This window comes from Channa argus, chromosome 6, assembly GCF_033026475.1.
Source record: "Channa argus isolate prfri chromosome 6, Channa argus male v1.0, whole genome shotgun sequence".
Classification (NCBI taxonomy): Eukaryota; Metazoa; Chordata; class Actinopteri; order Anabantiformes; family Channidae; genus Channa; species Channa argus.
In genome coordinates, this window is record NC_090202.1 from 9,188,850 (window position 1) to 9,213,322 (window position 24,473).

At 39.5% G+C, this 24,473-nt stretch overlaps 5 protein-coding genes across 6 annotated transcripts; 3 read left to right on the forward strand and 2 right to left on the reverse strand.

The window, feature by feature from the left end:
- The first annotated feature begins 441 nt into the window (after positions 1-441).
- srprb (SRP receptor subunit beta) lies at positions 442-3,258 on the forward strand. Its single transcript, XM_067507423.1, has 7 exons — positions 442-654; positions 1,022-1,116; positions 1,207-1,284; positions 1,362-1,444; positions 1,557-1,693; positions 1,815-1,869; positions 2,430-3,258. The coding sequence occupies exons 1-7, from the start codon at positions 501-503 to the stop codon at positions 2,638-2,640; spliced, it is 813 nt and encodes a 270-aa protein (XP_067363524.1). The 5' UTR covers positions 442-500; the 3' UTR covers positions 2,641-3,258.
- Positions 3,259-3,326: 68 nt separating this feature from the next.
- Positions 3,327-6,937, reverse strand: wdr53 (WD repeat domain 53). Its single transcript, XM_067507422.1, has 3 exons — positions 6,866-6,937; positions 5,440-5,943; positions 3,327-4,980 (listed from the first exon to the last, which is right to left on the reverse strand). Exons 2-3 carry the CDS (start codon positions 5,926-5,928, stop codon positions 4,312-4,314), a joined length of 1,158 nt encoding a protein of 385 aa, XP_067363523.1. The 5' UTR covers positions 5,929-5,943; positions 6,866-6,937; the 3' UTR covers positions 3,327-4,311.
- A 673-nt stretch (positions 6,938-7,610) lies between these two features.
- Positions 7,611-11,284, forward strand: neu4 (sialidase 4). Its single transcript, XM_067506297.1, has 4 exons — positions 7,611-7,683; positions 8,421-8,662; positions 8,748-9,003; positions 9,984-11,284. Exons 2-4 carry the CDS (start codon positions 8,462-8,464, stop codon positions 11,021-11,023), a joined length of 1,497 nt encoding a protein of 498 aa, XP_067362398.1. The 5' UTR covers positions 7,611-7,683; positions 8,421-8,461; the 3' UTR covers positions 11,024-11,284.
- Positions 11,285-12,142: 858 nt separating this feature from the next.
- lxn (latexin) lies at positions 12,143-17,828 on the forward strand. 2 transcript variants are annotated; one of them, XM_067506293.1, is made up of 7 exons: positions 12,143-12,295; positions 14,994-15,170; positions 15,289-15,351; positions 16,013-16,184; positions 16,499-16,635; positions 16,872-16,934; positions 17,463-17,828. In XM_067506293.1, exons 1-7 carry the CDS (start codon positions 12,143-12,145, stop codon positions 17,574-17,576), a joined length of 879 nt encoding a protein of 292 aa, XP_067362394.1. In that variant the 3' UTR covers positions 17,577-17,828. The 2 variants fall into 2 exon arrangements, with proteins under 2 accessions (XP_067362394.1, XP_067362395.1); XM_067506294.1 differs by lacking the exon at positions 12,143-12,295 and adding an exon at positions 14,613-14,741.
- On the reverse strand, positions 12,463-23,387 carry gfm1 (G elongation factor, mitochondrial 1). The gene is made up of 18 exons (XM_067506289.1): positions 23,205-23,387; positions 22,914-23,066; positions 22,462-22,594; positions 21,249-21,453; positions 20,478-20,594; positions 20,017-20,167; positions 19,507-19,661; positions 19,318-19,402; positions 19,100-19,237; positions 18,713-18,814; positions 18,507-18,563; positions 18,256-18,393; positions 17,883-17,965; positions 14,076-14,238; positions 13,838-13,982; positions 13,564-13,724; positions 13,396-13,449; positions 12,463-12,933 (listed from the first exon to the last, which is right to left on the reverse strand). The coding sequence occupies exons 1-18, from the start codon at positions 23,277-23,279 to the stop codon at positions 12,802-12,804; spliced, it is 2,247 nt and encodes a 748-aa protein (XP_067362390.1). The 5' UTR covers positions 23,280-23,387; the 3' UTR covers positions 12,463-12,801.
- Positions 23,388-24,473: the final 1,086 nt, after the last annotated feature.

The following is a 24,473-nucleotide window of genomic DNA, read 5'->3' on the forward strand; positions in this document are numbered from 1 at the left end:
CATGTAATAGAACTCCCCAAATAAACCAGCGGTGTGGAAATTTTCACCAAGGAGTGATAAAGATGCTTTGGGATAAGTGTAGGTTCAAAGTACACACTTATAAACCTAAATATTTAACTGTGTTTTTAATCAACTTTCTGCAAGTTTAACAGCCTGCATGATAAGTGTACATAGATAAATGCTTATTATCTTTTGTCATAATCATGTCTGAAAGCATACTTTTGTAATTCAAGGTTTGGCGTTAGTGAATCAACCCCTAGGATCATTTCGACGTATGTGTTTTATTTTTGCCAGCCTTCCATGGCCCTTACACACAACAATAAAATGATTGTTTCTGTGCTTTTGTTGGTTTGCTGGTTCTTTTGTTGTCAGAAAACCATTGTGGGAGTTAACAGTCGTGTGCTGCCCGGCAGCGCCCTCTGCTGACAACTCGGGCTCTGCACAGGCTCCAGGAGAAAGCAGACGTGTCTAATAAGCTTACGTTAGCTGGAGCAGACAGTATGGGGAGCAACATGGGAGGAAAAGCAGACGCGGAAATGTCAGAAAATCCATTTGAACCTTACATTGAATCCCTCCGTCTGCAATTGGAAGAGCAAGATCCCGTTTTTCTCATCGGATTTATCGTCGCTTTGGCGGCTGTTGTCATCACCTGCGGTAAGAAATCGGCTAACTTAGCTACTGACAACATTAGCTTAGCAGGCTAGGCCAATGGTGCGTTTAACTTAGTATAGTTCGGTGTAAAGTGTCGGGTGGATGTAAACCGTGTTTTCAGCTGGCATTCAGCGTTTACCCAAATCTCCTAATATCGATTTAATAAAAGGAATTTAAGATATTAGCTCTATTAATAATCTAGGAAGCTAGCTACATGCTACACTAAATTAAGCGTCAACAGCTGTCAATATATATGTTTTTTCCAGGGAAATCCATCAAACTTACTATGCAATTTTGGTTAATCAACAGTGTGTGTTTTTTAAAACGATAATGATGTGTCATTGGCACTCTTTTTGTTTTCTCTGTTTAGTTTTTCTGAAGTACTTTCTCACCAGTAAGACCGTCAGAAGTGCTGTGCTGCTGATCGGACTGTGTGACTCCGGCAAAACGCTTCTCTTCAGCAGGGTGAGTTGATGTGAGCAAACCGTGGTAGCCATTGCCACGTTGTCTGTCGTAGGATGCTCAGCTGTAATTACGAATTTCTTATTTTGGCAGCTGGTGTCAGGAAAGTCTAAACGGACCCAGACATCCATCACTGACAACAGTGCTCCTTACAAAGCCAAAAATGAAAAGGTAAGTTTGAGACCTTTGTGATCATCTGTCTTTCTCTGTTATTGCCCCCTCAAGAAGAGCATCCCTCCTGTATTCAGGAAAGCACCTGGACTCTCATCGATCTGCCGGGACATGACAGTCTTCGCTCTCAATATTTGGAGAAGTTCAAGTCAACAGCCAGGTGAGAGCAGAACAGACGTTTTGTAAGAATCAGATGTGGTGTTAGTCAGGTAAAGCTCCTAGTGATCTGACTGATAATATGTGTATTTCTTTCTTGTCACCTCCCTCTTTAGAGCCATTGTGTTTGTGGTGGACAGTGCTATCTTCCAGAAGGAAGTCAGAGATGTAGCAGAGTTCCTCTATGTCTTGTTGACAGACGCTGTGATTTCTAGAAATGCTCCAGCTCTCCTGGTGGCATGTAATAAACAAGGTGCAATCGCTTGTCTGCTTTCGAGTACCCATTTCAGTCATCTCAGCCTTCATCAAAACTGTTTATTTTGATGTGTAGCACTGCCATTAATTTACAGCTTTGTTTTCTTTTAACAATATAGATATCACCATGGCAAAATCAGCTAAACTGATTCAGCAGCAGCTGGAAAAGGAACTGTAAGTAGTTATTTAATCAGAATCATTTACTGGAGTTCCCATGTTTTAGGTAACAAACAGTGTGATTAACAACTTCTGCACATTTTGTGGTGTAATAATTTTGTGATTGTTGGAAGTCCATCTGAGTCCAGGTATGACTACAGAACTGTTTACACAGGTGTCAAAAAACTACACAGCAATAAAACTGCGCGTACAATGTAATCTTAGGCATGGCTGTTCTGGTTTCTGGGGTTTGGAATGTTTGGGTATTGATTATAATCTGGGGTTTTGAGAAGTGCTTTCTAGCAATATTCAAACAATAAAAATTCAAAACTGAAGCAACAGAGGCCCAGATGTTTTAGTCCCTACAATAGCTCAAGCCTTAAAAAACATCCTTTAATGCAACAGTGGAAGCTTTTTATTAGTCTGTTCTTTCAGGTTCTGCAGACATTCCCAAACTGCTTTCATACCCTGAGTAGTGCCTTTGATTACTACACTGGACTCTGTGTGAACATTTAAATTAACCTGGTAGATTTATTAAACTGTAGAAGATACCTCAACACTGCTTCGTGTCCTCACAGGAACACCTTGCGAGTGACTCGCTCAGCTGCCCTCAGCTCTCAGGATGGCTCTGTGGGTGGCAGTGTGTATCTGGGGAAGAAAGGGAAGGATTTTGAGTTCAACCAGCTACACATGAAGGTGGAGTTTGTTGAGTGCAGCGCCCGTGGGAGCAAGGGTGAAGAGGGGGATGCAGACATCGAGAGCTTGGAGAAGAGCTTGGCTAAATTGTAAAATGAAAAATCCAAAGGCCCAGACCTTGGATCTGACCACTTCAATGTTTACTGTCATCTCAGTAATCAGAGGGTGGACGGATCTTAGTGGATGATACCGGAGTAATGTGTGCTGTCAATGTGACCCATAAAAGGACATTAAAGACCTTTAGGCTCATTCAGTGGAAAAAATAAAACAAATCAAAGACTGAAAGTAATGTGATGGAAAATGGTCTAGCTTTTTGTCATGTTGCTCAAGTGTACAACTTACTGTGAACGACTTTAAAATGCTTTAATAGGCTTGATACAAAATGTTCAAATTAAAGAAACAATATTTGCTCTTTGCAACTTATCACAGATTTCATTCACACTTTCAATCTCTCAGCTAGTACGACCTGTAGGCTGTCTTGTAAAAACAGATAAGTGTAAAGTGCATTTATTCATTAACTGCGACAGTCAGACTTGTGCCTTCTTTCTTGAAGTCAATACATATGTTTTGCTTATTTCCAGAATGACTGTTTATTTAGTACTGTGTGAACACTGCATTTGCAATTAATGTATGAATTAGGAGTCATAAAAATAACTGAATTGTTTATAAAACCTGGAAAATAAAGTTTCTGATGTTGATGGACAAATCATAGATTGGATTAGTATGACTTTAAACTGAATATGATTAATGTACAGCAAACAATTGTATCGTTATGTACAGAAAAAAAATCTTTATTGCCTGGGAACATAATTGCATGTGGTAGGATGAGTGTCAGTTCACAAAGCAAAGGTTTAATATTAAAAACAGCATCACTGTTCCCCAGTGAACTAAGTAATGTAACAGACTACATGCCATTGTTTGGCAACAGGGTTCACTTTGTTTGGATTTTTGTTTGGCATATGGTTCAGACTGATGGATTTTTTCTTTTAATCTATAAAAGCAGTCCACACAAAGTTAAACATGAAATGCAGATTTTATCTAATGTAATTAATTTTGCAGTCCATAAAAAAATGCATATATTGTTTACAAATATTAAGCTAATCCAAAATCAAAAAAACAGAACAAAACACATTTAGGATGACATTTTTGTGACCACACACATAAAACCCCCCAAAAGGCAAAACCATGAGTAAAGCTTACAATAAATGTGACCAGAAAGACAACATGCTTACTTTGTTGAATTTTGTAAAATCTCAAATCCAATTTTGTGATGTTTGCTGAAAATGTATGGTGCTGTTCAAAGCAATGACAATATTTGGTTTCTGCCAACAATTCAGGCTTTGAGAAAGAAGAGCCACCATTTAGAACAGTGGTCATATTCACAAAGCATCTCACTGTTATTTAAATAGCACAAGTGGTTCCTAAGTAAAACATTTAAGATGTATTCTAATGTTTATTAAAGTGGCCACACATAACCTGCCACAATATCAGTTTTTAAATGTATTTAATTTGAAGTGAGCCTGTTACTTAGAACTGACACACCCTCATTTTCTACAAACCTAGTAAGTTAAAGCTTAGGGTGACTTTGTGACTATAACAGTAATTCAAAATGAGGATCTTGCCCCAAGTTTCTAAAAGCAACAAATATAGAATTATATAATTTCACAAACACATTAAAACTACAAACAGAGCAACTCAAAAGTGTATTGCTATGACAAAAAAAAAAAGAAAAAAAGACTCAAAAGAACATACTGTTCCCCAACTCTATAGCTGAGAAAGAGGGTAGACAGACAGACTGCAGCTCTGATCTGCTACCACCACACTGGGCTCCCCTTTTAGCAAAGTAGGGCACAGCCAGTTCACCTTATCCCCATGATTAGTGCTTATTCTTGGGCCAGACTTCTCTGATGTCACTTCCTCTGAACCTGCTGCCACTTCGTCCTCCATTTCTTCTTTCTCTGCTTCAGAATTTGGTGGGTTAGCCTTAGCCTGAGCTTGATCTTTTCTCTTTGCCCTGCTCTTACCCTTGCGCTGGGGTCCTGTCACTCTAGTTTTGGCTTTTTCCTCTGGAACTATCACTGGGTGCTTACTGAGGTCCCACAGAGCGACCTGACCATCATTTCCACCGGTGACAAGCCAGTATGGATGGGAAAGGAAACTAATAAAGTGGGCTTGTGAGGCTCCCTGACTGTGGGCTTTGACTGCTCCCTGTTGTTCCAGTTTAGAGCCTTTGCCAATCCGCATCAAATACACCCGCCCATCCTCTGCTGCACAACCCAAAATGTTTCCGCAACTTGCTACAGAAACACAGTGAGCCAGTGGAGGGTTGAAAAGCTGACCAGGACGCTGCTGATGGTCATCTTCTTCCTCTGCTACATCCTGAAGGTTCAGTGTCCAAAGCGGGCGAGTCTTTTGCAGACCCCACAGCATCACCTACAACAACAACAACTACGTTTTTAGGAATTTGTCTTAGCATGCTCATAGGTCAGACATGACAACACTTAACACTATAACCCTAACACACCAATGACTGAAAAATACAAGCAATGAATACAAAATAAAAACCAAAAGTTGTTATGGTACCGGAGGTTTGTTGTTCAAAAGTCTGATAGACTCAAATTTAAAGCAGAGTTGTATAAACCATCTTCCAGTAGACCTTTCTTTAATGAGGAATGTTGCTTTGTGGAAGTCACTTCTAACAATGTTCAAAAATTTCAGTGAAGATTAACTTTCACTGAGAATTTTCAGTAAATTGCAGGTTGTGATCAGAGCAAATAAACAACAATTTTTTACGCACTCTTAAACATATTTCCAGATAGATACTCTTACAGCAGAACAGACTGACATAAAGTGTACATAATCAGTACAAGCATTACTTCTCCTCTATCTCACCTGCATGTCCAGTCCAGCAGACACCAGGTTATTGGGCCTGTGAGGCCTAAAAGCCACAGAGGAGCAGATATTAGTGTGCCTCCGAAGAGTCCTGCACACTTTTCCCCCAGGAAGCTCCAGTATCCGCACTGCCCCAGAGTCATCAGCTACTGCCAGGGCTGAACCTGTCTCATTTATTGCCAAAGCATTTATCTCCTCTTCGCCTGCACCACGATATTCCTCCACGTGACCCTTCAGGTTCCTCGGGTCAAAAACTCTCACAGTGTCTCCGTGTGACACATACAGCTGGCATGGAGCTGCAGGTGAAAACACAACACTTGTGGTGTCCTCCTCACCAGGAAGGGTGAGTCTGCCAATGATGGTTCCTTCTTGGCTCCAAACTGTGACCTCTCCACCTTCAGAGCCTGAGGCGAGGAGACCCTCAGGGCCTGGAGATGCGCCAACACACAAGATGGATGTGGAGTGACCCGCAGACCACTGCTTGGCCATACTTGACCTGCCTCACTGAACAACATGTAAGTTAACAAGAAGAAGCAGTAGTAGCACATGGTATTTAATTACTATACATGGATTTCACATAGGAATATGTAGATGTGAAGGGCAGGCTGCTATTTCAGTAAGTCGACTGATAAATTATCTTCATTGAACAACTGATTTAAAAGGCTTGTTATGTTTCCAATTACCCAACAATCCATCCCATTTTATATTTAAAAAATCTGACTGATCATTAGAATATGTATTGTGAAGTACTGAACAATTCGATTGATTCCATTCAGCAAGACAAACTGCAGCCTCGAAAATCCCCTTAAACTTTAAGTTACATTACAAGTAAGTAGCACATACTTATAGTCGTCTATAATTCTGAGGCCAATATTGTAGTTTTACTACACAGTTGTTTGACAGCTGGAGTTATTGTGCAGATTGAGATTAAACTCTTTCAAAATTTAATTTACAAATAATTTCTACAAGTTTGTCACGTTATTGCTGCTTATACGATTAGATTGGTATCGTTTTTCCACCACCGTATAATAATATAATATCTAAAACCGATTGTCGTGTTTTCAAAATAAAACAACAAAGTTTAAAACCACGAAAAATGGACATACGTGTTTCAGGGAAAGGGCTGTGTTGTGCAGGTTTCTGCGTCTTTTAATGAGTGGACTATAGGTAGCCTGCAAACTACAGCTCCATACACAACCATGTGTATGTGAGCCAAAGATGCATCTATGGCTGCAAACACAGGACTCAGCTTTCACGTTAGTTCTGCTAACTAGTTAGCCTAAAAGCAAATACGGCACTCTTAGCTTAGCTGACGAATTTACTATGATAATAAACATACTGTTGTTCATGTGCACATTTAAATTATTTAAAACAGTGTTGAAACATTACTCATAACTTTAATACTAGAGAAATACTCTTGCCTTACCTGGAACGAGGGGAACCAATAATTTGCCAGGCTGACATGTGGGACTCAGTCGCCGATTGATGACATCACATATTTTAATCGCACGGTGATTTTCAAAAGCAGGAATGATTGGCAGAGTTACAAAACAGCTATTTATCTGATTCTCCTCTGTATTTTAATATCTCAAACATAAACTATTTATCTACTGTTTGTTAAAGGCCTTTCTGGACGACATCACTCAGGGTTCATGTTTCCCTTTATTCTGTATAAAAGTTATTGTCTACTTAGGCCCTTAGAAGGTTCGATTTAAAACAATATATTGCTGCTGTTAATGTAGAAATTTCCTCTTATTTAGCAACCTCTAAATGAGACAGTCAACCCCTTTTAGATATATACTATATGATATATAATAATACACCAAAAAAAAAACACGGGACCCATAGGGTTGGGTTGCCACGTTGTGGAAACACTGAATAGTCGATCTTATGAATAAAGTATCAGTTCCTACACATTCTGCAGAAAATGAAAAACGACAGACAACACAGAGGAGGGACATCATTGAATCACTGTTCAGTCCGTCCCCCACCCGGCCTTCATTTCCACAATGGCTGCTCTTCGCTGATTCATCCAAATGTAGATCTGATGAGTACAGTCCATTTCTGGGTCAATGAACAGTACTGCCTCACTGAATAGGGAGCAGAGAGGAGAGGCCATAGCTTCCAGACCCTCACCCAAAAACACATGCAAACTAACACACACAGCACACTGTCAACCCAACATCCTGACACACACTGTATTTCCTGACAAAGCAGGAGCAGTTCTCACAGAGCATTTTCTATGTAAGTACAGAGCATTTTGTACATAGCTATTTACTTTTTTGTGCAGTAGTTAAAATTACCTCTTCATAACGTCCACATTATGTGTGCACATCAAATTGTGATGTTGAAGTGTAAATTAGTCAGCACATAGTTTTACAGTTTGTGAAATAAAAGGCTTTATGTTAATGTTACAATTCCTTCTCAGCGCCACAGATTTAGACTTTATCTAAGCTTTTTAAAGTATCTTTGATAAGTAGCCTCTTATTTGGAGTTAAATTCAAATTTAGGAAGTTTAAATGCTCAAATTAAGATGTATTTGGAGGATTCATTTTCTTGCTAAATTAAATGAACAATGAATTTAATTGTATTACTAAAATGAATGTGATTTTTAACAACTCATACAGGGGCTCCAGCTTCAGACACAAGTTTATTATCACTGTTACAATGGTTGAGAGAGCAAACAGAATCCACATTAGTAACAGATGAATTATCTTCTCATGAACTGGACTTTTTTCCAGAGATTGTTCAGTGAGATAAGCAGCGTCTCACTGCAAATTAAAAAAAGACAAGTCATGTTCTTATATACTGGACAAATCTAATGCCTATACATATTAATTACATTATATTATTGTGTGTTCTTATCTTTTTTTATATCCTCATTAATAACCTAACTGTTTATGATGTGCGTTCATTGCATATCCCTTTCCCCCAAACCTTTTTTACTAAAACTTTATAACATAAAAAAAACCCTTTTTCAGAAGATTTGGAGTTACCGTGAAATACTGACACACCAAAGATCATGAAGACGCCCTATTTCCCCGCAAGGTCGGTGCTTTTCCACAAGGAGCCAAATGACGTGACCTACAGAGTCCCAGCACTGCTCTACCTGTTCCGCTCTAGATCCTTTCTGGCCTTCTGTGAGGAGAGACTCAGCCCATCTGACTCTCAGGCTCACCTGCTGGTCATGAGGAAAGGAACTTTCTACAGGAACTATGTGGAGGTCAGTCACTGTGTCTGAGTTTTTTTTGGTCTCAAATCACTTCCGAATTATTTTATCGTATATTTTATTCTATTTTCTTTTTCAGTGGGACGACATGCGTGTCCTCGGCAATGCCTTTCTGCCAGGCCACCGATCAATGAACCCGTGCCCTGTGTACGATGAGTTCACTGGAACTCTCTTCTTGTTCTTTATCGCTGTACTGGGCCACACATCAGAGTCCTATCAGCTTGTAACAGGGAAGAATGTAACCCGACTATGCTACATCTGCAGCACCGATGATGGGGACACCTGGAGTCCCGTCACTGACCTCACCAAGAGAGTCATAGGAGACTCTATTAAAGGTAAGGGAAATACGATATTTATTAATGAATCATTTCATTCTGGTATTCTGATTATTTATTATGGGGTAGTTGAAGGCAGTTGTTCACAGAGCACAGAGTCAGTGGTTTGATTCCCGGTCCTTCTTGGCTACATGTCATAGTGTCCTTGCATGGCAGCCATGGCCATTGGTATGTGTGTGTATGTTAATGGGTGAAGGAGAAGCAACACTGTAAAAGTGATAATTTAACATTATGATTATTATCACAGCAGAAAGATTTAAGGTAGAAATTATGGAGGATTATAGCTTAATATTGTAAAACTATTCAGATGCAATAGAATGTTGTAAATCTCAAAATACTGCAGATGAATGGAAGAAAATTGGCTCCCAGGCATTGACTCCCATTAAGGAACCTCAGATTTAAAGAGGTGCAAAAAAGTACTACTAGCAACATATTAGGTTCTAGATAAATGTCTTTTTGTTTTTGTCTTTTTATGGTCATTGTGTAAGTATTGATTGCTATTGCTGCTTCAGTAGACAGAAACAAAAAGCATTGCACTTGTCACAACTCATTACAACAAACTAGGAAGACTTGCAAGACTTTAATACACACATTAAATTGTCTAAGTCACCTTAGTAGGAAGTAGAAATTGGTCTATCCCTGTGGTAAAGCACACTGCCTTCATTTTTAAAATTTAGATACTACTGAAGTATCACTGTTATATGGGCCAATTCATTTTTTACATAAAAAGAGGGCTGTGGGTTTAGATTTCCCTTTGTGTTTTAAAACATTAAGAATTTCTGCAGCCTTTGCACATGACTCCAGCGACCAAAACATTTCGGAAGGTAACCACATTCTCAATGCCTTTGTCACTGAGATGGTTTCAGCATAGACGTAGATGTTTAGACTGACTTGATAAAATTCTGCTTGTTGCATCAAAGTGTTTAAGGCACCAAAGTTTGATATGACAACATCTGTGTGCCTTTCTTCTTTTCCTGCAGAATGGGCCACCTTCGCTCTCGGCCCTGGACACGGCATCCAGTTAAAATCAGGTCGCCTGCTCATTCCTGCCTATTCTTACCACATTGAGTGCAAAGAGTGTTTCAGACAGCTCTGTCAGACCACTCCCCACTCCTTCTGCTTTCACAGTGACACCCACGGGAAAACCTGGCGCTTTGGGCAGGCAGTGCCAGGACCGGACAGCGTGGAGTGTCAGATGGTGTCTGTTGATGAAGAGGATGGGACTAATGTGTTGTACTGTAATGCACGCAGCACACTTGGCTACAGGGTGCAGGCCCTCAGTCTGGACGATGGAGCAGTGTTCCAGGAGGGGCAGCTGGTGCAGAGGCTGACAGAGCCTCGAAATGGTTGTCATGGGAGTATTGTTGGATTTCCTGCACCAATACATCTATGTCAAAGTCTTAATTATCACTTGCACCAACCTAAAAACTGCTCCAGGCACTGGACATCCTGCATTACCTGCTCAAATCACACCACCCCTCCAGACATTACTACTTCTGTTCCTTACAGCCCTGTCTCCCCTAATAACAGTGTCCCTCCAAATTTCCTCACCCCTACCTGGATAGTGTACTCCCATCCAACATGGTCTACTGCACGAAAGGATCTTGGCATATTCCTCAGTGTATTTCCCCGTGACCCTGACAGCTGGCGTGGACCCTGGGTGATCTATGAAGGCCCCAGTGCCTACTCTGACCTGGCCTACCTGGAGCTGCCACCCTCACCTGGGGCAGCACCTGCAGTGGCCTTTGCCTGCCTGTTTGAGTGTGGTACTAAAACAGCCTATGATGAAATCTGTTTTAGCATCTTCACCCTCTATGAGCTTATTGATAATCTGCCCCGGGATGTGCAGCTGGGGAATGGCAGTGTTGAATATAAAAAACAACAGAATCAAGTTTGTGAGACCGGTTGGAGTTGCACAAATGGACACAATGCTCAGAATGCACTAGTTTTTCAACAGGTGCCTCATGTGAAGAAGAGGAGAAAGAAGAGCAAGTTGAGTGAGATGTGCACTGTATCGTAAATATAGGTTTAATTAGTGTGCCATACATACACAAAGCACTTTTTTAAAAATTTACCAATGAGCATTGAACATAGGTAGAATTTATGGTTGAGCTGTAATAAAATGTACAGGTGTACCTAATAAATTGGCCAATGAGTGTATAGCATACCTGGTGTGTACAGAGTAGTGCACACACTAATAAGCCATGGGCTTATGAGAGATTCAGTTTTGTAGTATTTTTCAGTTGACCTACATTGCAAACCCACACGGAACATAAAAACTAGCAGCCAGCTGGTGGGTTAGAACCCGGCTGTGAGGCAAAAAGGTACCCACTGCACCAACATCCCACCCTCAGTATGTCAGGCATGTTTTTAAACTTTGACTAGGTAAATGTCTTCATTCACTTTTCCCTAATTCTAGAGGCGTTTTGTGACCGATATGAGTCAATGTCATTAGTCAGTAATGTGTCATTTTACCAAAACATGTACCGATTCCATTTTCTTCAATATTTGGCTGCTTGTACACAGAATATCATGGACAGAACATCTGAATGTGTATCCTCAACCTCTGAGCATTTGTGATTTATTTATAAAAAAATACTGGTTATCATTAATCAGCAATGAAAAGACCCCTGTTGCCTTCACAACAAGAACTTAGGAGATTTAAATCTTACATCACCTCTTACATTTATCAACTTAATTCCATGTTTCATCAAAAATAAAACCAATTTTAAAAATTCTGTTCTTCTGCTTTTCTTTAACCAAATGCACAATAAGATGGAGCAGAGCAAAACAAACCAATTATCATGGGTTTTGGCCCCTGTAAATGTCAAACGCACATTTTGATCCCACCTGGTAATGGGATAACTGTTCCTAAGCTAATCACTTCTTCCTGTTAGGCTGTCGTTAAGTGGCTGAAAACTTGCATGAGAACAGAGCCAGATACCAGTGGAACGGTTTGTTTAGTTAAGAGAAAAAGAAATAAACAAATCGTGCCAGGAAGAACACAGGATCTGGACAATCTCTTCTGCATCCCCTCCTCCTCATTACATAACTCACACTTAACAAGGGTCCCTGCCTGCGCTCTTTCACACAAGTGTTTTTCTTTTTCTATAGCATCTTTGTTTTAGGACACAGAAAAATGGGTTTTGTAACGATTGCTGTTCTTTCTGTGTTAATGGGGGTAACTTGGAGCCAAAGTGTGACGATCGGGCCTGAAGTTGCCTCGGCGGACAGGTCAACTCATCCGAATGCCATACTTCAGATGCAAAAGCAAGCAGTGATCTTTGAACAGGTGAGAAAGAACTACAGTAGATTGAAGTACTTTTTACCAGTTTTGATTTGGTAATTTTTTTGTGTAACTAATCAGTGTTAAATATCTGCACAAACGGCAGACATTTCTGATTGAATGTTAGGAAATAAGTATTTGCAGAGGAAAAAAAAACACTTTCAAAGAATATGCATTTTGCAATCCTTATTATATTAAGAGCATTCTGTACACAGTACAAAGGTCATTATATAACTGTAGCTCACAACAATACACAGATCTTGCTTGACTATAACCACCATCTTGCACAATGCTGGCTGCAGAGTATAGAGGTCAAATTGTGCAAAAATCCAGGTAATAAATACAGTAATTCAAAGGGGGAAAGCAATAGACAGGAAACTATAAATCAAAGGTATGATTTGTTTGGCTCAGTTAAATAAAGCTTTGTTGTTAAGTAACAGATGATGAGCCAAAGATTTGTCTAAAAAGACGGATGTTGGTCATTTTAAAGACTAGCAGTTCAACAGAGCAGTTCAGTTCTTCCACTTGGTTTTCTTTGCAGGGAGCTGCCCGGTAGCCTCCAAGTATTTATGAATGATTTCTTCTTGTGTGGCTGGCAGGCAGGGCTGATATCTGCTGTACTCCATGGTGTATTCTCCTTTTCCCTGAATAAACGAGGATAAAAGAAATGAGAATGTACTACACATGTCTGAATCTTTGTATTTCTGTCCCTTCTCTTTCCCAGTTTAAGTTTCATTTCCTCACTAAAACTTTCTTACCAGGATAGTGATACTTCATGCTTCGGTAATTGCAGCATTAATAAGTGTGTTTTCAGCAGAGACTGGTTTATAGACTGTTTTGTCCTTTTGTTCCCCTCCAATGCAACATGCAGGCAATTCTGACACAAAGACTTTAGATACTATTCAATAGAAAGTAGTGTCATGCCCCTTAGTCCTCAATTTTTATTTTCTATTTATTTCTTCCTCAACAGACTCAAACTATTGGGTCTCTATTAGGAAAATGATTTTGATAGGGTTAGTGTAAAGGCTTCATGCAGCTTAGTCTTGTTTGATTTAAACCTCAGACTACATGCAAGTAAGTTCCAGGTTGTCCACAGCTGAACTTACTTCAGTACAGGAGCGTAGTTCTGTTGCATAGCCAAACATGTCATTTAGTGGAATCTGTTGGGAGAAACAGGCTGAAATCAGTGCCACACAAATGCTTGTGATGGATGAGAACGCATAATGCACGATAAAAGACTGCAGATACATGCTGCGTGTGTAAACAGGACTCACATCAGCATAGAGAGTGAAGAAACCGTCAGCCCCATCCTGTCCTGAGATAACACCATGACGACGGTTTACACCAGAAATGACGGCTCCCTGAAACTCCTGGGGTGCCACAATTTCCACAGACATGATTGGCTCCAGGATGATCGTGTGTGCCTTTTCCATAGCTGTGAAGAGAACGTTAAAAGGCAGCATTAGAGCACATTACATATGAAGCACATGCAGAATGAAGATTAAATGAAACAACAACTGATGTAATCTCATGTGATTGAATGCACACCTTGCTTTAGAGCGCCCTCTCCTGCACGGATAAAGGAGATCTCATTCGAGTCGACCATGTGATGCGCTCCATCTTGCAGGAGGAATCTGACACCTGAGATTTTGTGCCCACTCAGGGGTCCCTTCTCGCAGGACCCTCTGAAGCCCTGAAGGAATGACAGTCAAGAAGAGAGGTAGAAAGTTGAGCAAATTAAGTTTTAAAACACATGTTACTTGAGGAAAGTTACGGTCTGCAAAACCTTTTCAACAGCTGGTACAAACTGCTTTGGGATGTTTGTTCCAACAGTTTGATCTTCAAACTCCAGCTTGGTGTAGTGCTCTGTCTCCAACGGCTCGAGGACCCCAGTCACTTTACCGTACTGCCCAGAGCCACCAGTCTGCTTCTTATGAGTGAAGTCAAACCTATGGGAAAGCAAAACATCCACATTTTGGAGCAAGTGACACCATTTGTCATGTTTGAGCCATTTTTTCTGGTGTGTCTCCTACTTTAAAAATATTACAGGTATCAGTCAGTGATCAATGTGGAATTTGTTACATTTGTCTATGTAGTTAATGTGTTGTGCATCCGTATTTCTACCTATCTACCTACCTATTCTATGAAACCAGTGTAAAATGGCAGATTATATTTTAGTTGCAAAAAGAATGAAGTTAAATGAACGAATGAAAACACTAAGGGTCCATCTACTTCTATTTTATGTGATGCAAAGCTCATTGAGTAGAGAGGATACTAAAAAAAAACAAACAAACAAAGAAAACAGAAAAGAGAACTGTCTCTTTAAAAAAGGGGCAGATCTTAGAAAGCTCTAAAGCGTCAGAGGAAGTGGGAAGTAATCTTGCGTGAAAAGCAGCAGACTGAACACCGAACAGATAAAACTTTGCAGGAAGTCTCTCCACACCACATACAGGCAAGTTCAGCTCTCTCATTTAACTCCCCATTCACCTTTTCAGCGGTACAGCTCCTCTACTTCCACATATTTGTTTCCACTTTTGTCAGTGGATGTTGAAACACTTTACCCTGCTGACACCTAAGGGTCAAAGTCCTTCAGGAACTAAAAGCCAATCCCCTGCCCACTGCAGCAACTTCTGTTCTCATTTCTCTTTGCTCTTCATTGTTTCCTTCCACGTCGCACATGCTGTGTTTCTCTCCACACTAACAGCAGGCCATAGTAGTAGAGAAGGAGGCTGTGGAGGATGTGATGGCAACTGGCAAGCTGAACCCCAGTCACTACCCTGCTCAGAGGGCAGCTAAAGTGGTCCAACACTATCTCAATACCCGCTACGGCTCACCATACAGGCTGTTCGGACTGCACCAGGTCCACAGCGGACATGCAGAGGTGGGATAAACTTTACTGTAGAGACCTGGCCTTCGACTTTTATTGCTGTATAACATCCTCACACAAAAGAGTGATGGAACTAAAGTTCTAACATGACTGCTCATGATTTCTCTTTTAGGATGTAGCAGACTCTGGCAGAAAGTATCAGCTGGAGATCTCAGTGCAGGAGTTCATCCGCAATGTATGTACAGATGTTTGTTTCTTAAATTGCACGTTGACACAGTGTCCACTGCATAATTATGATACACCAACTTATTTAACATCGAGTTAAAAAGCAAACATTCGGTCGCAAATGTGTCCTAGATTAGGTTTTACTTCTGAATTGGTCTTTTGTGCCTCACACCTGTCCCTGCCAGGATGTTAAAAAGTGACACGGAGTACAACTACAGGACTCAGCTGATGACCTTTGAAAGATTTACTTTAAACCTTATTCATGTTTATCCGACTTCTAAATTGACAAGGCATAGGCATAATTCATGTTTAGCTGCATGTATCTTCATGAGTCAATAGCATTGCATTCACATTATGATTACGAAAACATTTTCCAAGCAAATCTTAGGCATAAGTTTTAGTATAAAGGACATAGTTGAATAATCTCTGGCTTTATGGTGAGCAGGTCTGACTAGGTTTGACAAGATTTACTAACCATCAGATAAAGGAAGGCTTATAATATAAACAACAGTGTGGCGCAACCTTGACTCACTGGTTGCCATGGTAACACTTGGACTACGCCTTTGTTCTGTATGCTCCATTCAACTTCTTTATGAAACCCTACTTTCTTCCATTTGCTGCCTTTAATCAATTGTTTATTCAATCTTTAAAATATTAAAAAAATCATCCAGATTACAGAGAAATGCTCCGCAGAGGTTTTGTTTCAAAGGGGAGAAAAGCTGAACTCCCCAGAGGTCCAGGTCTCATGTGAGGAGCTCCTTAAAATCAACACTAAAGCTCAAGAAGACACCTTGTATCAACAGTACAAGATGAGCCAAAGCCTGTCAGCGCAGCATTTGCCAGGTATATAAATAAAACACTCTACAGCTGTTGCTAATAATCACAGAAAGTCAGAAATTGCACAACACTGGCTGAAATGGCCTTTTTTGGGGATTTCAACAATCTTAGGTTTGTGGTTTTTAGGTGAAGATGACTTAACCTAAAAACCTCATCAGTTCATCAGTTTTAATGGAACACAAATAATTCCCATCATAACTAATGTTAAAACTGTATCGTCTGTACATCATGAGCACATAGTTGATATATGATATATGTAACATTCTGAAATATGCATTAACTATGCATAAATATAAACTTTCTTCATAACACACTGACAGACAGCCACGGAAACATAGAGCCAGACATGGAGCCTTTCTGGCACTTGGGCATCGTGGCCGCCAGCTTCGTCATGCTGAATGAATCCACTGAAAACACTCTGTATAATGTGGCTCAGGTGGCCAACGTTACGCAGCTGGTAGGTAGTTTTATCAGAATCCTTAAATGATAATATTAGTTAATGTAAAACCCAAGAAGTTTTATTTAAATAAAACATAATTGTCTGTGACTTAAAATTATTTCCACATACTGAATAAGTATCCCCCTTTTGAAGGGCACAATTCATAATTAATATGCAGTGAGACCTAAGCCTGTAACATTCGATTTGGTCTCAGTTTCTATCATTTGTCTTTATATTTCTCTTGTTTGCTGCAGGAAACTGAGAACGAGCAGCTGAAGTTTGACTATACGATACTGCTCCATGACATTGTGTCCCAGGTAAATACAGTATTATTATATCCCTTTGCCACTACTTATTAATACAGTTGTGTATAGTAAGTGTGTGTGTTAATGTTCAACATTAATTATTTGTATGCAACTAAAATTCATGTTTAATATAGTACGTTCATAATACATGTATGAAACAGAAAGGAAATGTCTTCCAGACATTTATAAAGCTGTAAATAATCAGTTTCGCCACGATTTTGGGGACCTTTACCTGATGGTTGGGGCCTAAGATGGCTACATTTTTGACTGCTTTTCCTTAAAAACAAACAAACAAATAACTGCCATGTATGTTGCAATGTTTTCTGAGGTTTTAAAATGTGAGGCTGCACAATTCAGGGCAGATTGGTTGAATTAATTATTGCAATTTCAACATTATGCAATACCTGGAGGGAATAAAACACTGAGCAGTTTATAAAGTAGCCACTCATGTCAACAGTTGTTATCTGGTATGTCAGTAGGCTGAGAAGAGCTCCAGCACTTATCGCTGACATGTTACCATGACAATGTGTATTTTGGCAGGAAATCCTTCACTGGAAACTGTTGTTCACCTGGTCGCCTTCAGAGGGAGTTAAAGTGCTGCAGATGGAACAGCTGCCTCGCTGCCACTGTGAGAAACCTCCAGGCACACCCTAAACGGCTGACTTTCATCACATTCCTATTACAACTATGCTCACATTATGAATTCAAATATTAAAACATCAGTGTGTTTACGAAGAAGCTGCAAGTGCTACAGCAGGGTGTGCTGTCGATGCACAAATCCTTTAAACTATGCAGATGTGGACTCACTACTATCATTTAGTTATGCCATCATATATAATGACATGATATTGTAACATTGTGCTGCTTTTTTGTTGCATTTCAGTTCCATTAAATGGTTTATACAGATGTTGCCACAGTTTCAACTTGTTGTTGTGTTATGGTCGTGAAATTAGGACTTACGTTACAGGAGCGGTGATGGTCTCTCTGAAAGCTACTTTGGGCTTTCCCATTACACAGGGGCAGTTGTATTCTCTCTCCATCCTCTGAAACAAACAAACAACAACAAAAAAAAGTTCAAATTAACCAGAGAAAATTTATACTGTAAATGGACTGTTCCTGTAAAGACTGATATATTAATTTAGCATATTTTATATTTTTCTATTAGAGAAAAATCTCCTTGCAGCTTTATACCACTTACCACCATTTAAACTACACTATGAGTATCAGCCAAATAAGGCACATTATGTTTTTGAATCCACTGGCCCATCAAACCAAGTTATTGCTACATCTTGTATTTAAGATGAAGTCCATCCTTTGCTTACACAGTGCATACCTGTGAATAGATTTCCAGATGCAGCTCGCCCATGCCTGAGATGATCGTTTCTTTGCTCTCTGTGTCAAAATGCACTCTGAATGTCGGGTCTTCTCTGGTGAAACGGTTGATACCTTTGGAGAATTTGTCCAGGTCATTCTGCACAGACACAAATGAATGAAGAAAGGCAAAGAGTCATCGGAGCAAATTATACTTTATAGTTAGGGATTTACAGCACATACAGATCAGGGAAGTTTTTTTTTTTTTCATACCTTGTTGGCTGGCTTCATGGACATTGAGATGACAGACTCTGGGATGTAAATAGACTCCTATTGTACAAAGTGATAAAACATGAAAACAAGATTATCCTCATCTCAGACTAAACAAGAAATGAAGAATCATTTCCAAAATGATTTTTAATAAATGAGCAGGTTATAGCTCACTCACAGAAACTTTTAGACAGGATAGAACGACTCACCATGGAAATAGTAGAGCTGGTCTTGGATGTAAAGGAGTCTCCACTAGCACAGTCAATCCCAAACAGAGCACAAATATCTCCTGCATAAACTTCATCCACATCCTGAAACAACATTAATAGAGAAGCATCAAAAGGAAAAGTATGAAGGCCAAATTTTGCATTTCTAATTTTATTATCATTGGTAATGATGAAGTTTCATATCTTGTTTTGATGGAACATGGTAACAGAGTATTCTGGTGTCACAGGGGATGTGGTTGTTATCTACACACTTGACTGAAGCCAAAAGAGGAACTTAATTGTGTTGATCATGGTGTTCAGCTGTTTGAAATCTAAATAAACTAATGGAAAATTCTGACGGGCTGCTCTCGTGTTCTGGTTTGTTCTTACCTCCATCTGATCAGCATGGAGTCGCACTAGCCTCTGAACTCTGACCTTCTTGCTTGTGCGTGTGTTGTAGATGTATTCCCCCTTCTTCAGACAGCCTTGATACACCCGCACATACGTCAGCTGCCCGAATCTCCCTGCCTGTTAACAACACAGCATGACACTGAGACTTTCCTGTTGCGCAATTTGCAGACAAAGACAACACAGATCTTATTTATCACCTCCAGTTTAAAGGCCAGACCAACAAAGGGCTTTGTAGAGTCTCTGGTAGGGTCCATTTGCACCTTTGATGTTTCATTCGAATCTCTAACAAAGTAGACACATTGACATTAGTGCACAAAATATTGCAAGAACTTTTTATATTTTTATTACTTGAGCAAAACTGCTAATGCAAGGACAACGCTACTTACTCGTCACTGACAATAGCGTAGTTTTTTACTTCAGTGGGGTTCGGCAGATAATCCAGGACAGCATCTAGTAAAGGCTGAACACCCTTGTTTTTCAGTGCACTGCCCACTAACACTGGGGTGAAGAGACGCTGCACCGTAGCTCTGCGGATTGCCGCCTGGAAGATGGAACATGACAACAGACACAGGGATTGTTTCCTGCTCTATTATGTTTTCATTCTTCATTCATGAAACACTTGATGTCACAGTGTACATATGCAGCTTGAGGCTTTTTGATTGATTTTTAATGTATGTTGAATGATGAGGCAATGCCTTATCTTTTTATCATGCTGGCAAGTCAGCTGCTGATGTTAGCATTTAGGTCGCTTGCCTAAAGCACTGCTGTGCCTGTAGTGTTCACTTGTAATATCACAAAATCGTTGAGAAATTAATTATCTTAAAGAGCTCCATGTGCAGGACACACACACGGGCTATACTGTCCTTGCTTGTCCTTCCTCCTCAAAAGACACAAACCTTCAGGTCATCATTAGTAGGGATTCTTTCCTCCAAGAAAATCTCTCCCAGGGTTTCATCAGTGTTAGCCACACACTCCACCAGTTCTTGCCTCCGGTCTGCAGCCTCAGCATGAAATTCTCTCGGAATCTCATCATAGCGGACTGTTTGACTGCAGAAAGAAAGACAACACCTGAATCAGTGTTATGTTGTTCGAGGTCATAACTCAGAAGTTGTAAATACGGGATTACATTTTATACTCAAACTGATAGCTGCAGGTCACTTTCAACTTTATTTATACAGCGCCAATAACAAAGTCATCTCATTACTTTTTACTAATTCATGGTAAAATAAAATATTACTTCTGGCACAATTTAGGAGAAAGTGTAATATAAGGCGTTGTCAATTATAGTGCAAATAAAAACAATGAAATTAGATAAACCGATTTTTAATGGTAATACCACCAGAGGAAACTGCCTTACCCAAATGGACCATCAAAATATATGCTTCGCTCTTCTACAAGATCAATGATGCCACGCATGTTCCCCTCCAGGCCAATGGGAATGTTTACAAAGGCCGCGTTGTGGCTCAGTTTAGTTCTAAAGAAATAGGAAATCAAAGTTTAAGTGTGAAAAATTAGGAAACAAAAAAAGCAACAGGAAACCACAGCTGCTTACAACAATGTTTTTGGAATGTATCATTTCATGTTAACTAGTGATGCAACTAAAAGACAAAAACATGGAAGTCGACTCAGTTACTATTTGTGGCCTTAAGCACTGAGGTGCATAGGGTTCTTGTATCAATGTCTTTTTGTTGGTTTACTTAAAACTAAAGTAGCAACAGTTTAGGCAAGGAATACTGGATGCATGTAGAAGATGAAGTGAAGCAGACTAAAATGCAAATAGAGATGTGCAAAATATCCTGATTTTAGTCCAATTTTGATTTGATCTGGAATCTAGGTTTTTTTACCGATATGTTACATTTCAACAATAATTGTTTTTCTCGCTTTACAAATTGTCTATACTACATTTAAATAACCACTGACCATGTCTGCTGGGTGAAGGGAACTATAAACATACAGCACCAACCAGTCTGACAGACACATTCACAAGATGAGGTTTTGTTTGAGATTAGAATTTGTTGTTTTTAATATCTCCCCTAAAAAAAAAGACTATAGCGCAATCATTTGTGTAAGTGATCAGATGCATTGATGCATTGGTAGGCATGTAAACATCTCCATGTGTATGCTGAACCTCATTTGCTGGAGGGCTCGGGCAGGGTTGGCGCCCATGCGGTCTAGTTTGTTGATGAAGGTAAGAAAAGGGACATTGTAGCGTTTCATCTGTCTGTTCACTGTCATGGTCTGACACTGGACCCCCCCGACTGCACATAAAACCAGCACGGCTCCATCCAGCACACGCAGTGCTCGTTCCACTTCAATAGTGAAGTCCACATGGCCTGGGAACACATCAGGAACGATGACATTAGAAAACGAAAATACTGTAAATATGAAAATACAAGTGATTTATGAAATTGCTGGAGCTGGCAACACTTCTTGATTTCTTTTAACTTCTGCAGTATCTTCTGCAGGATCTGTGGACAAGCTTTTGCATTTATTACATAGTAGAGTTAACAGATAATGAGCACGATGTGCACAAACCAGGTGTCATGCAAAATCAGGAACACCAGATTACAGAACACCTATTTTCTGTGGCATTTTGTTAGGTCACAATTACATTAACCACTGAGTCATTTGAACATTTAACTGCAGCTACACCTTCATTATGATATACAGTAGCTGTGAAAAAGCGTCTAGAGATGCTTCTGGACACATTTTCAGTGATGGGCCTGGCATCATATTTTTGTACATTCCACTTAACAATTTAGAAATAATCAGTTTAAAATCAGACCTATTTTCACTGAATACATTTTAAACAAGCAACATTTCCCTTATAAAAAGTAAACGAAATACACTGTTACTTGTGCTCAAATAAAATATTAATAAATTCATTGTTTCTGGTGTCATTAGATGCTGTTATACGTCCAAACCACAACAGCAAAGTGCCTAAATAAATTACAAGTCAGTTTGTTGATTCCTACTTTAGCACATAACTCAAAAAACTGAACTTTTCTTTCTTACAAAGTGGGGACACGGGTATAATGTCTTGTTTTGCCTGATCAATACTGTAAATGTCAAAATTATTCAGATTGAAAATTATAAGAATAATTAATTTAATACAACAATCATTGTAAATGTTTTATATACTGTTGATACAGATTTAAACCCTGTCTCAAACAAATATAGCAGAATGGAAGTGTAATGCATTGCAAAATTTGAAGCAATCAATTATAGTGGATAAACCTCAAATGCAGAAATAGAGTGAGTTTACTCATTTACAGTCCACCACTGACAGTGGATCAAAATGAGAAAAATGTCCCTGTTGGACTCAGATTATGTAACAGTACCTGGTGTGTCAATGATGTTGATGTTATGGTTCTTCCACATAGTGTATGTAGCAGCTGACTGGATGGTGATGCCCCTCTGTCTCTCCAGTTCCATAGAGTCCATTGTGGCTCCAACACCATCCTTGCCCTTCACCTACACATCACAGGGGAAAACAAATCATCACTTGATTTACAAACAGGCAAGCTTACTGTCATTATCCATTAACTTTCATTGTAATTAGTTATTGGTGACCAACTCAAGTGGTTTATTTTTTAAATACACTTTAGTTTTATTAAACAACCACAAACAGAACAACCCTACGGCTTGTTTGTTGTTTTTGCTAACTGGTTTTAATACTAACACTGGTTAATATCTGGGGTTCTAGGTGGGGTAAGTAACCTTGTAGCCGCACACTTGTCACCTGAGATCAACAGCTCGATTAATATACACACACACACACACCTTTGCTCACCTCATGAATTTCTGCTATCCTGCCGGTGTAGTAGAGGACACGCTCGGTCAGGGTGGTCTTGCCTGAGTCGATGTGAGCGGAGATCCCAATGTTGCGGATCCTGTCGTTTGGAAAGACACCAGAGGAGCATGACCGACAGCTATCGATGAGCACCTGCGGAGATGGTACACATGGAAGTCAATATCCAAACCCCAGTGTCTGTTTACTGATTGTGAAAGGCGAAGGACTGAAGATAAGTTTGACTGGTCATGATTTTGGACGTCAAATTGGTACAAATGCGGCCCATGTTACCTTTTTAATGGTGACGCTTCCTGGTGCCAAAAGATGCGATTTAGCCACAGACAGGCCCGCTTTCAGTACTCTCATTTTGACTACAGGGTGGTCGTATTCCTTATTAACACACAACCCCCAACTCCGACAACCCGGTGAAATGAATGTCACGCCGGGGCCCTAATAGTTGCTTGTGAAACACTACTTCCGTGTCTACGGAAACCCAGCTATGCCAAAAAGAGCGACCTTTTATTTTTTTTAATGAGCATAGCTAGTGAAAATGTAAAGAATACATGACTAAAATATGCTTCATGAGTAGTATTTAGTCCGTTGAAGTAACAAACAAATATATCAAACACGAACATCAAGTCACATGATGTTACTCAACTGGAATATTCGGGTAAAATCTTTCAATTCATTTGACAATCTACCCCATTGTGTAGGCAACAAATAACTTTATTTTAGATGCATATTTAGTTGTTATGATAAGCCTACCTTAGAGGTCCTAATGACAATTAAACTATATTTATTTAGGGTGAAGGGGTACCTAAAACTTTTGTGCAATTATTGTTTTCTTTTTCTATTGAAATATAAGGTGACACTCCATAAACATTTCAAGTATGGCTGTTTTAATAAAGCCAAAACTATAAACTATAATTAAAGAAAAAGGTATCCAGAGGGGTAAATGTTACCATGACAACAGACATCAGACATGCAGTCTGTTTATAATTTTCCAATTACAGAAAGTGGCATCTATCAGGATGTGAATATTTTGAAGTAGTTTTAGTATCAACACATACGCATATTATCATTTATCTGGTAGACATGTAGACATGTTTAATTAAAATGTTTAGCCAGATTTTTATCTGGGCTATACATGTGAAACAAACACAAATTTGCATACAGTTGTTTGTTGGAAAAATGTTGAAATATGACATCTCCTGTTTCTCTTTTCTATAACTCTTTGTCTCATATGTACTGAATTAACAATGTAATGTGACATCACTGCGTGAAACATTTTTAACAGCCTTTACTGATAAGGATTCTTTAAAAATTATGTAAAAACCCTTTTAAACCTTACCTCCTTTAATTAACACAAATGTCTAAGTACAATAAGTATCGGTTACCGAAAAAAGGGGGCAAAAGAGAGTTAATTAATGGAGAGAGGACACCTTTGATTTGGTTTAAGAGCAGGTGCTTAAATGCCAATTGGAAAATCCGGGGGCGTTGAAGGCAGCACTTTTCAATCCACAGTCTCATGTTGCTGTCTGTCTGTCTGTCTGTCTGTCT

Bases quoted from the DNA above. Each gene is read 5' to 3' on its own strand.
- srprb (XM_067507423.1), top strand. From the start codon at position 501: ATGGGGAGCAACATGGGAGGAAAAGCAGACGCGGAAATGTCAGAAAAT. The intron at 1,117-1,206 runs GTGAGTTGATGT...TTATTTTGGCAG, and splicing joins AAACGCTTCTCTTCAGCAGG to CTGGTGTCAGGAAAGTCTAA. The intron at 1,694-1,814 runs GTGCAATCGCTT...TTAACAATATAG, and splicing joins GGTGGCATGTAATAAACAAG to ATATCACCATGGCAAAATCA.
- neu4 (XM_067506297.1), top strand. From the start codon at position 8,462: ATGAAGACGCCCTATTTCCCCGCAAGGTCGGTGCTTTTCCACAAGGAG. The intron at 8,663-8,747 runs GTCAGTCACTGT...TTTCTTTTTCAG, and splicing joins TCTACAGGAACTATGTGGAG to TGGGACGACATGCGTGTCCT. The intron at 9,004-9,983 runs GTAAGGGAAATA...CTTTTCCTGCAG, and splicing joins CATAGGAGACTCTATTAAAG to AATGGGCCACCTTCGCTCTC.
- lxn (XM_067506293.1), top strand. From the start codon at position 12,143: ATGGGTTTTGTAACGATTGCTGTTCTTTCTGTGTTAATGGGGGTAACT. The intron at 16,636-16,871 runs GTAGGTAGTTTT...TGTTTGCTGCAG, and splicing joins TGGCCAACGTTACGCAGCTG to GAAACTGAGAACGAGCAGCT. The intron at 16,935-17,462 runs GTAAATACAGTA...GTATTTTGGCAG, and splicing joins TCCATGACATTGTGTCCCAG to GAAATCCTTCACTGGAAACT.
- wdr53 (XM_067507422.1), bottom strand. From the start codon at position 5,928: ATGGCCAAGCAGTGGTCTGCGGGTCACTCCACATCCATCTTGTGTGTT. The intron at 4,981-5,439 runs GTGAGATAGAGG...TTGTTGTTGTAG, and splicing joins CTGCTGGACTGGACATGCAG to GTGATGCTGTGGGGTCTGCA.
- gfm1 (XM_067506289.1), bottom strand. From the start codon at position 23,279: ATGAGAGTACTGAAAGCGGGCCTGTCTGTGGCTAAATCGCATCTTTTG. The intron at 19,662-20,016 runs GTTTGTGTCTTT...TCCATCTTCCAG, and splicing joins CTACTAATGATGACCTGAAG to GCGGCAATCCGCAGAGCTAC. The intron at 17,966-18,255 runs GTATGCACTGTG...TGTTTGTTTCAG, and splicing joins ATCTGGAAATCTATTCACAG to AGGATGGAGAGAGAATACAA.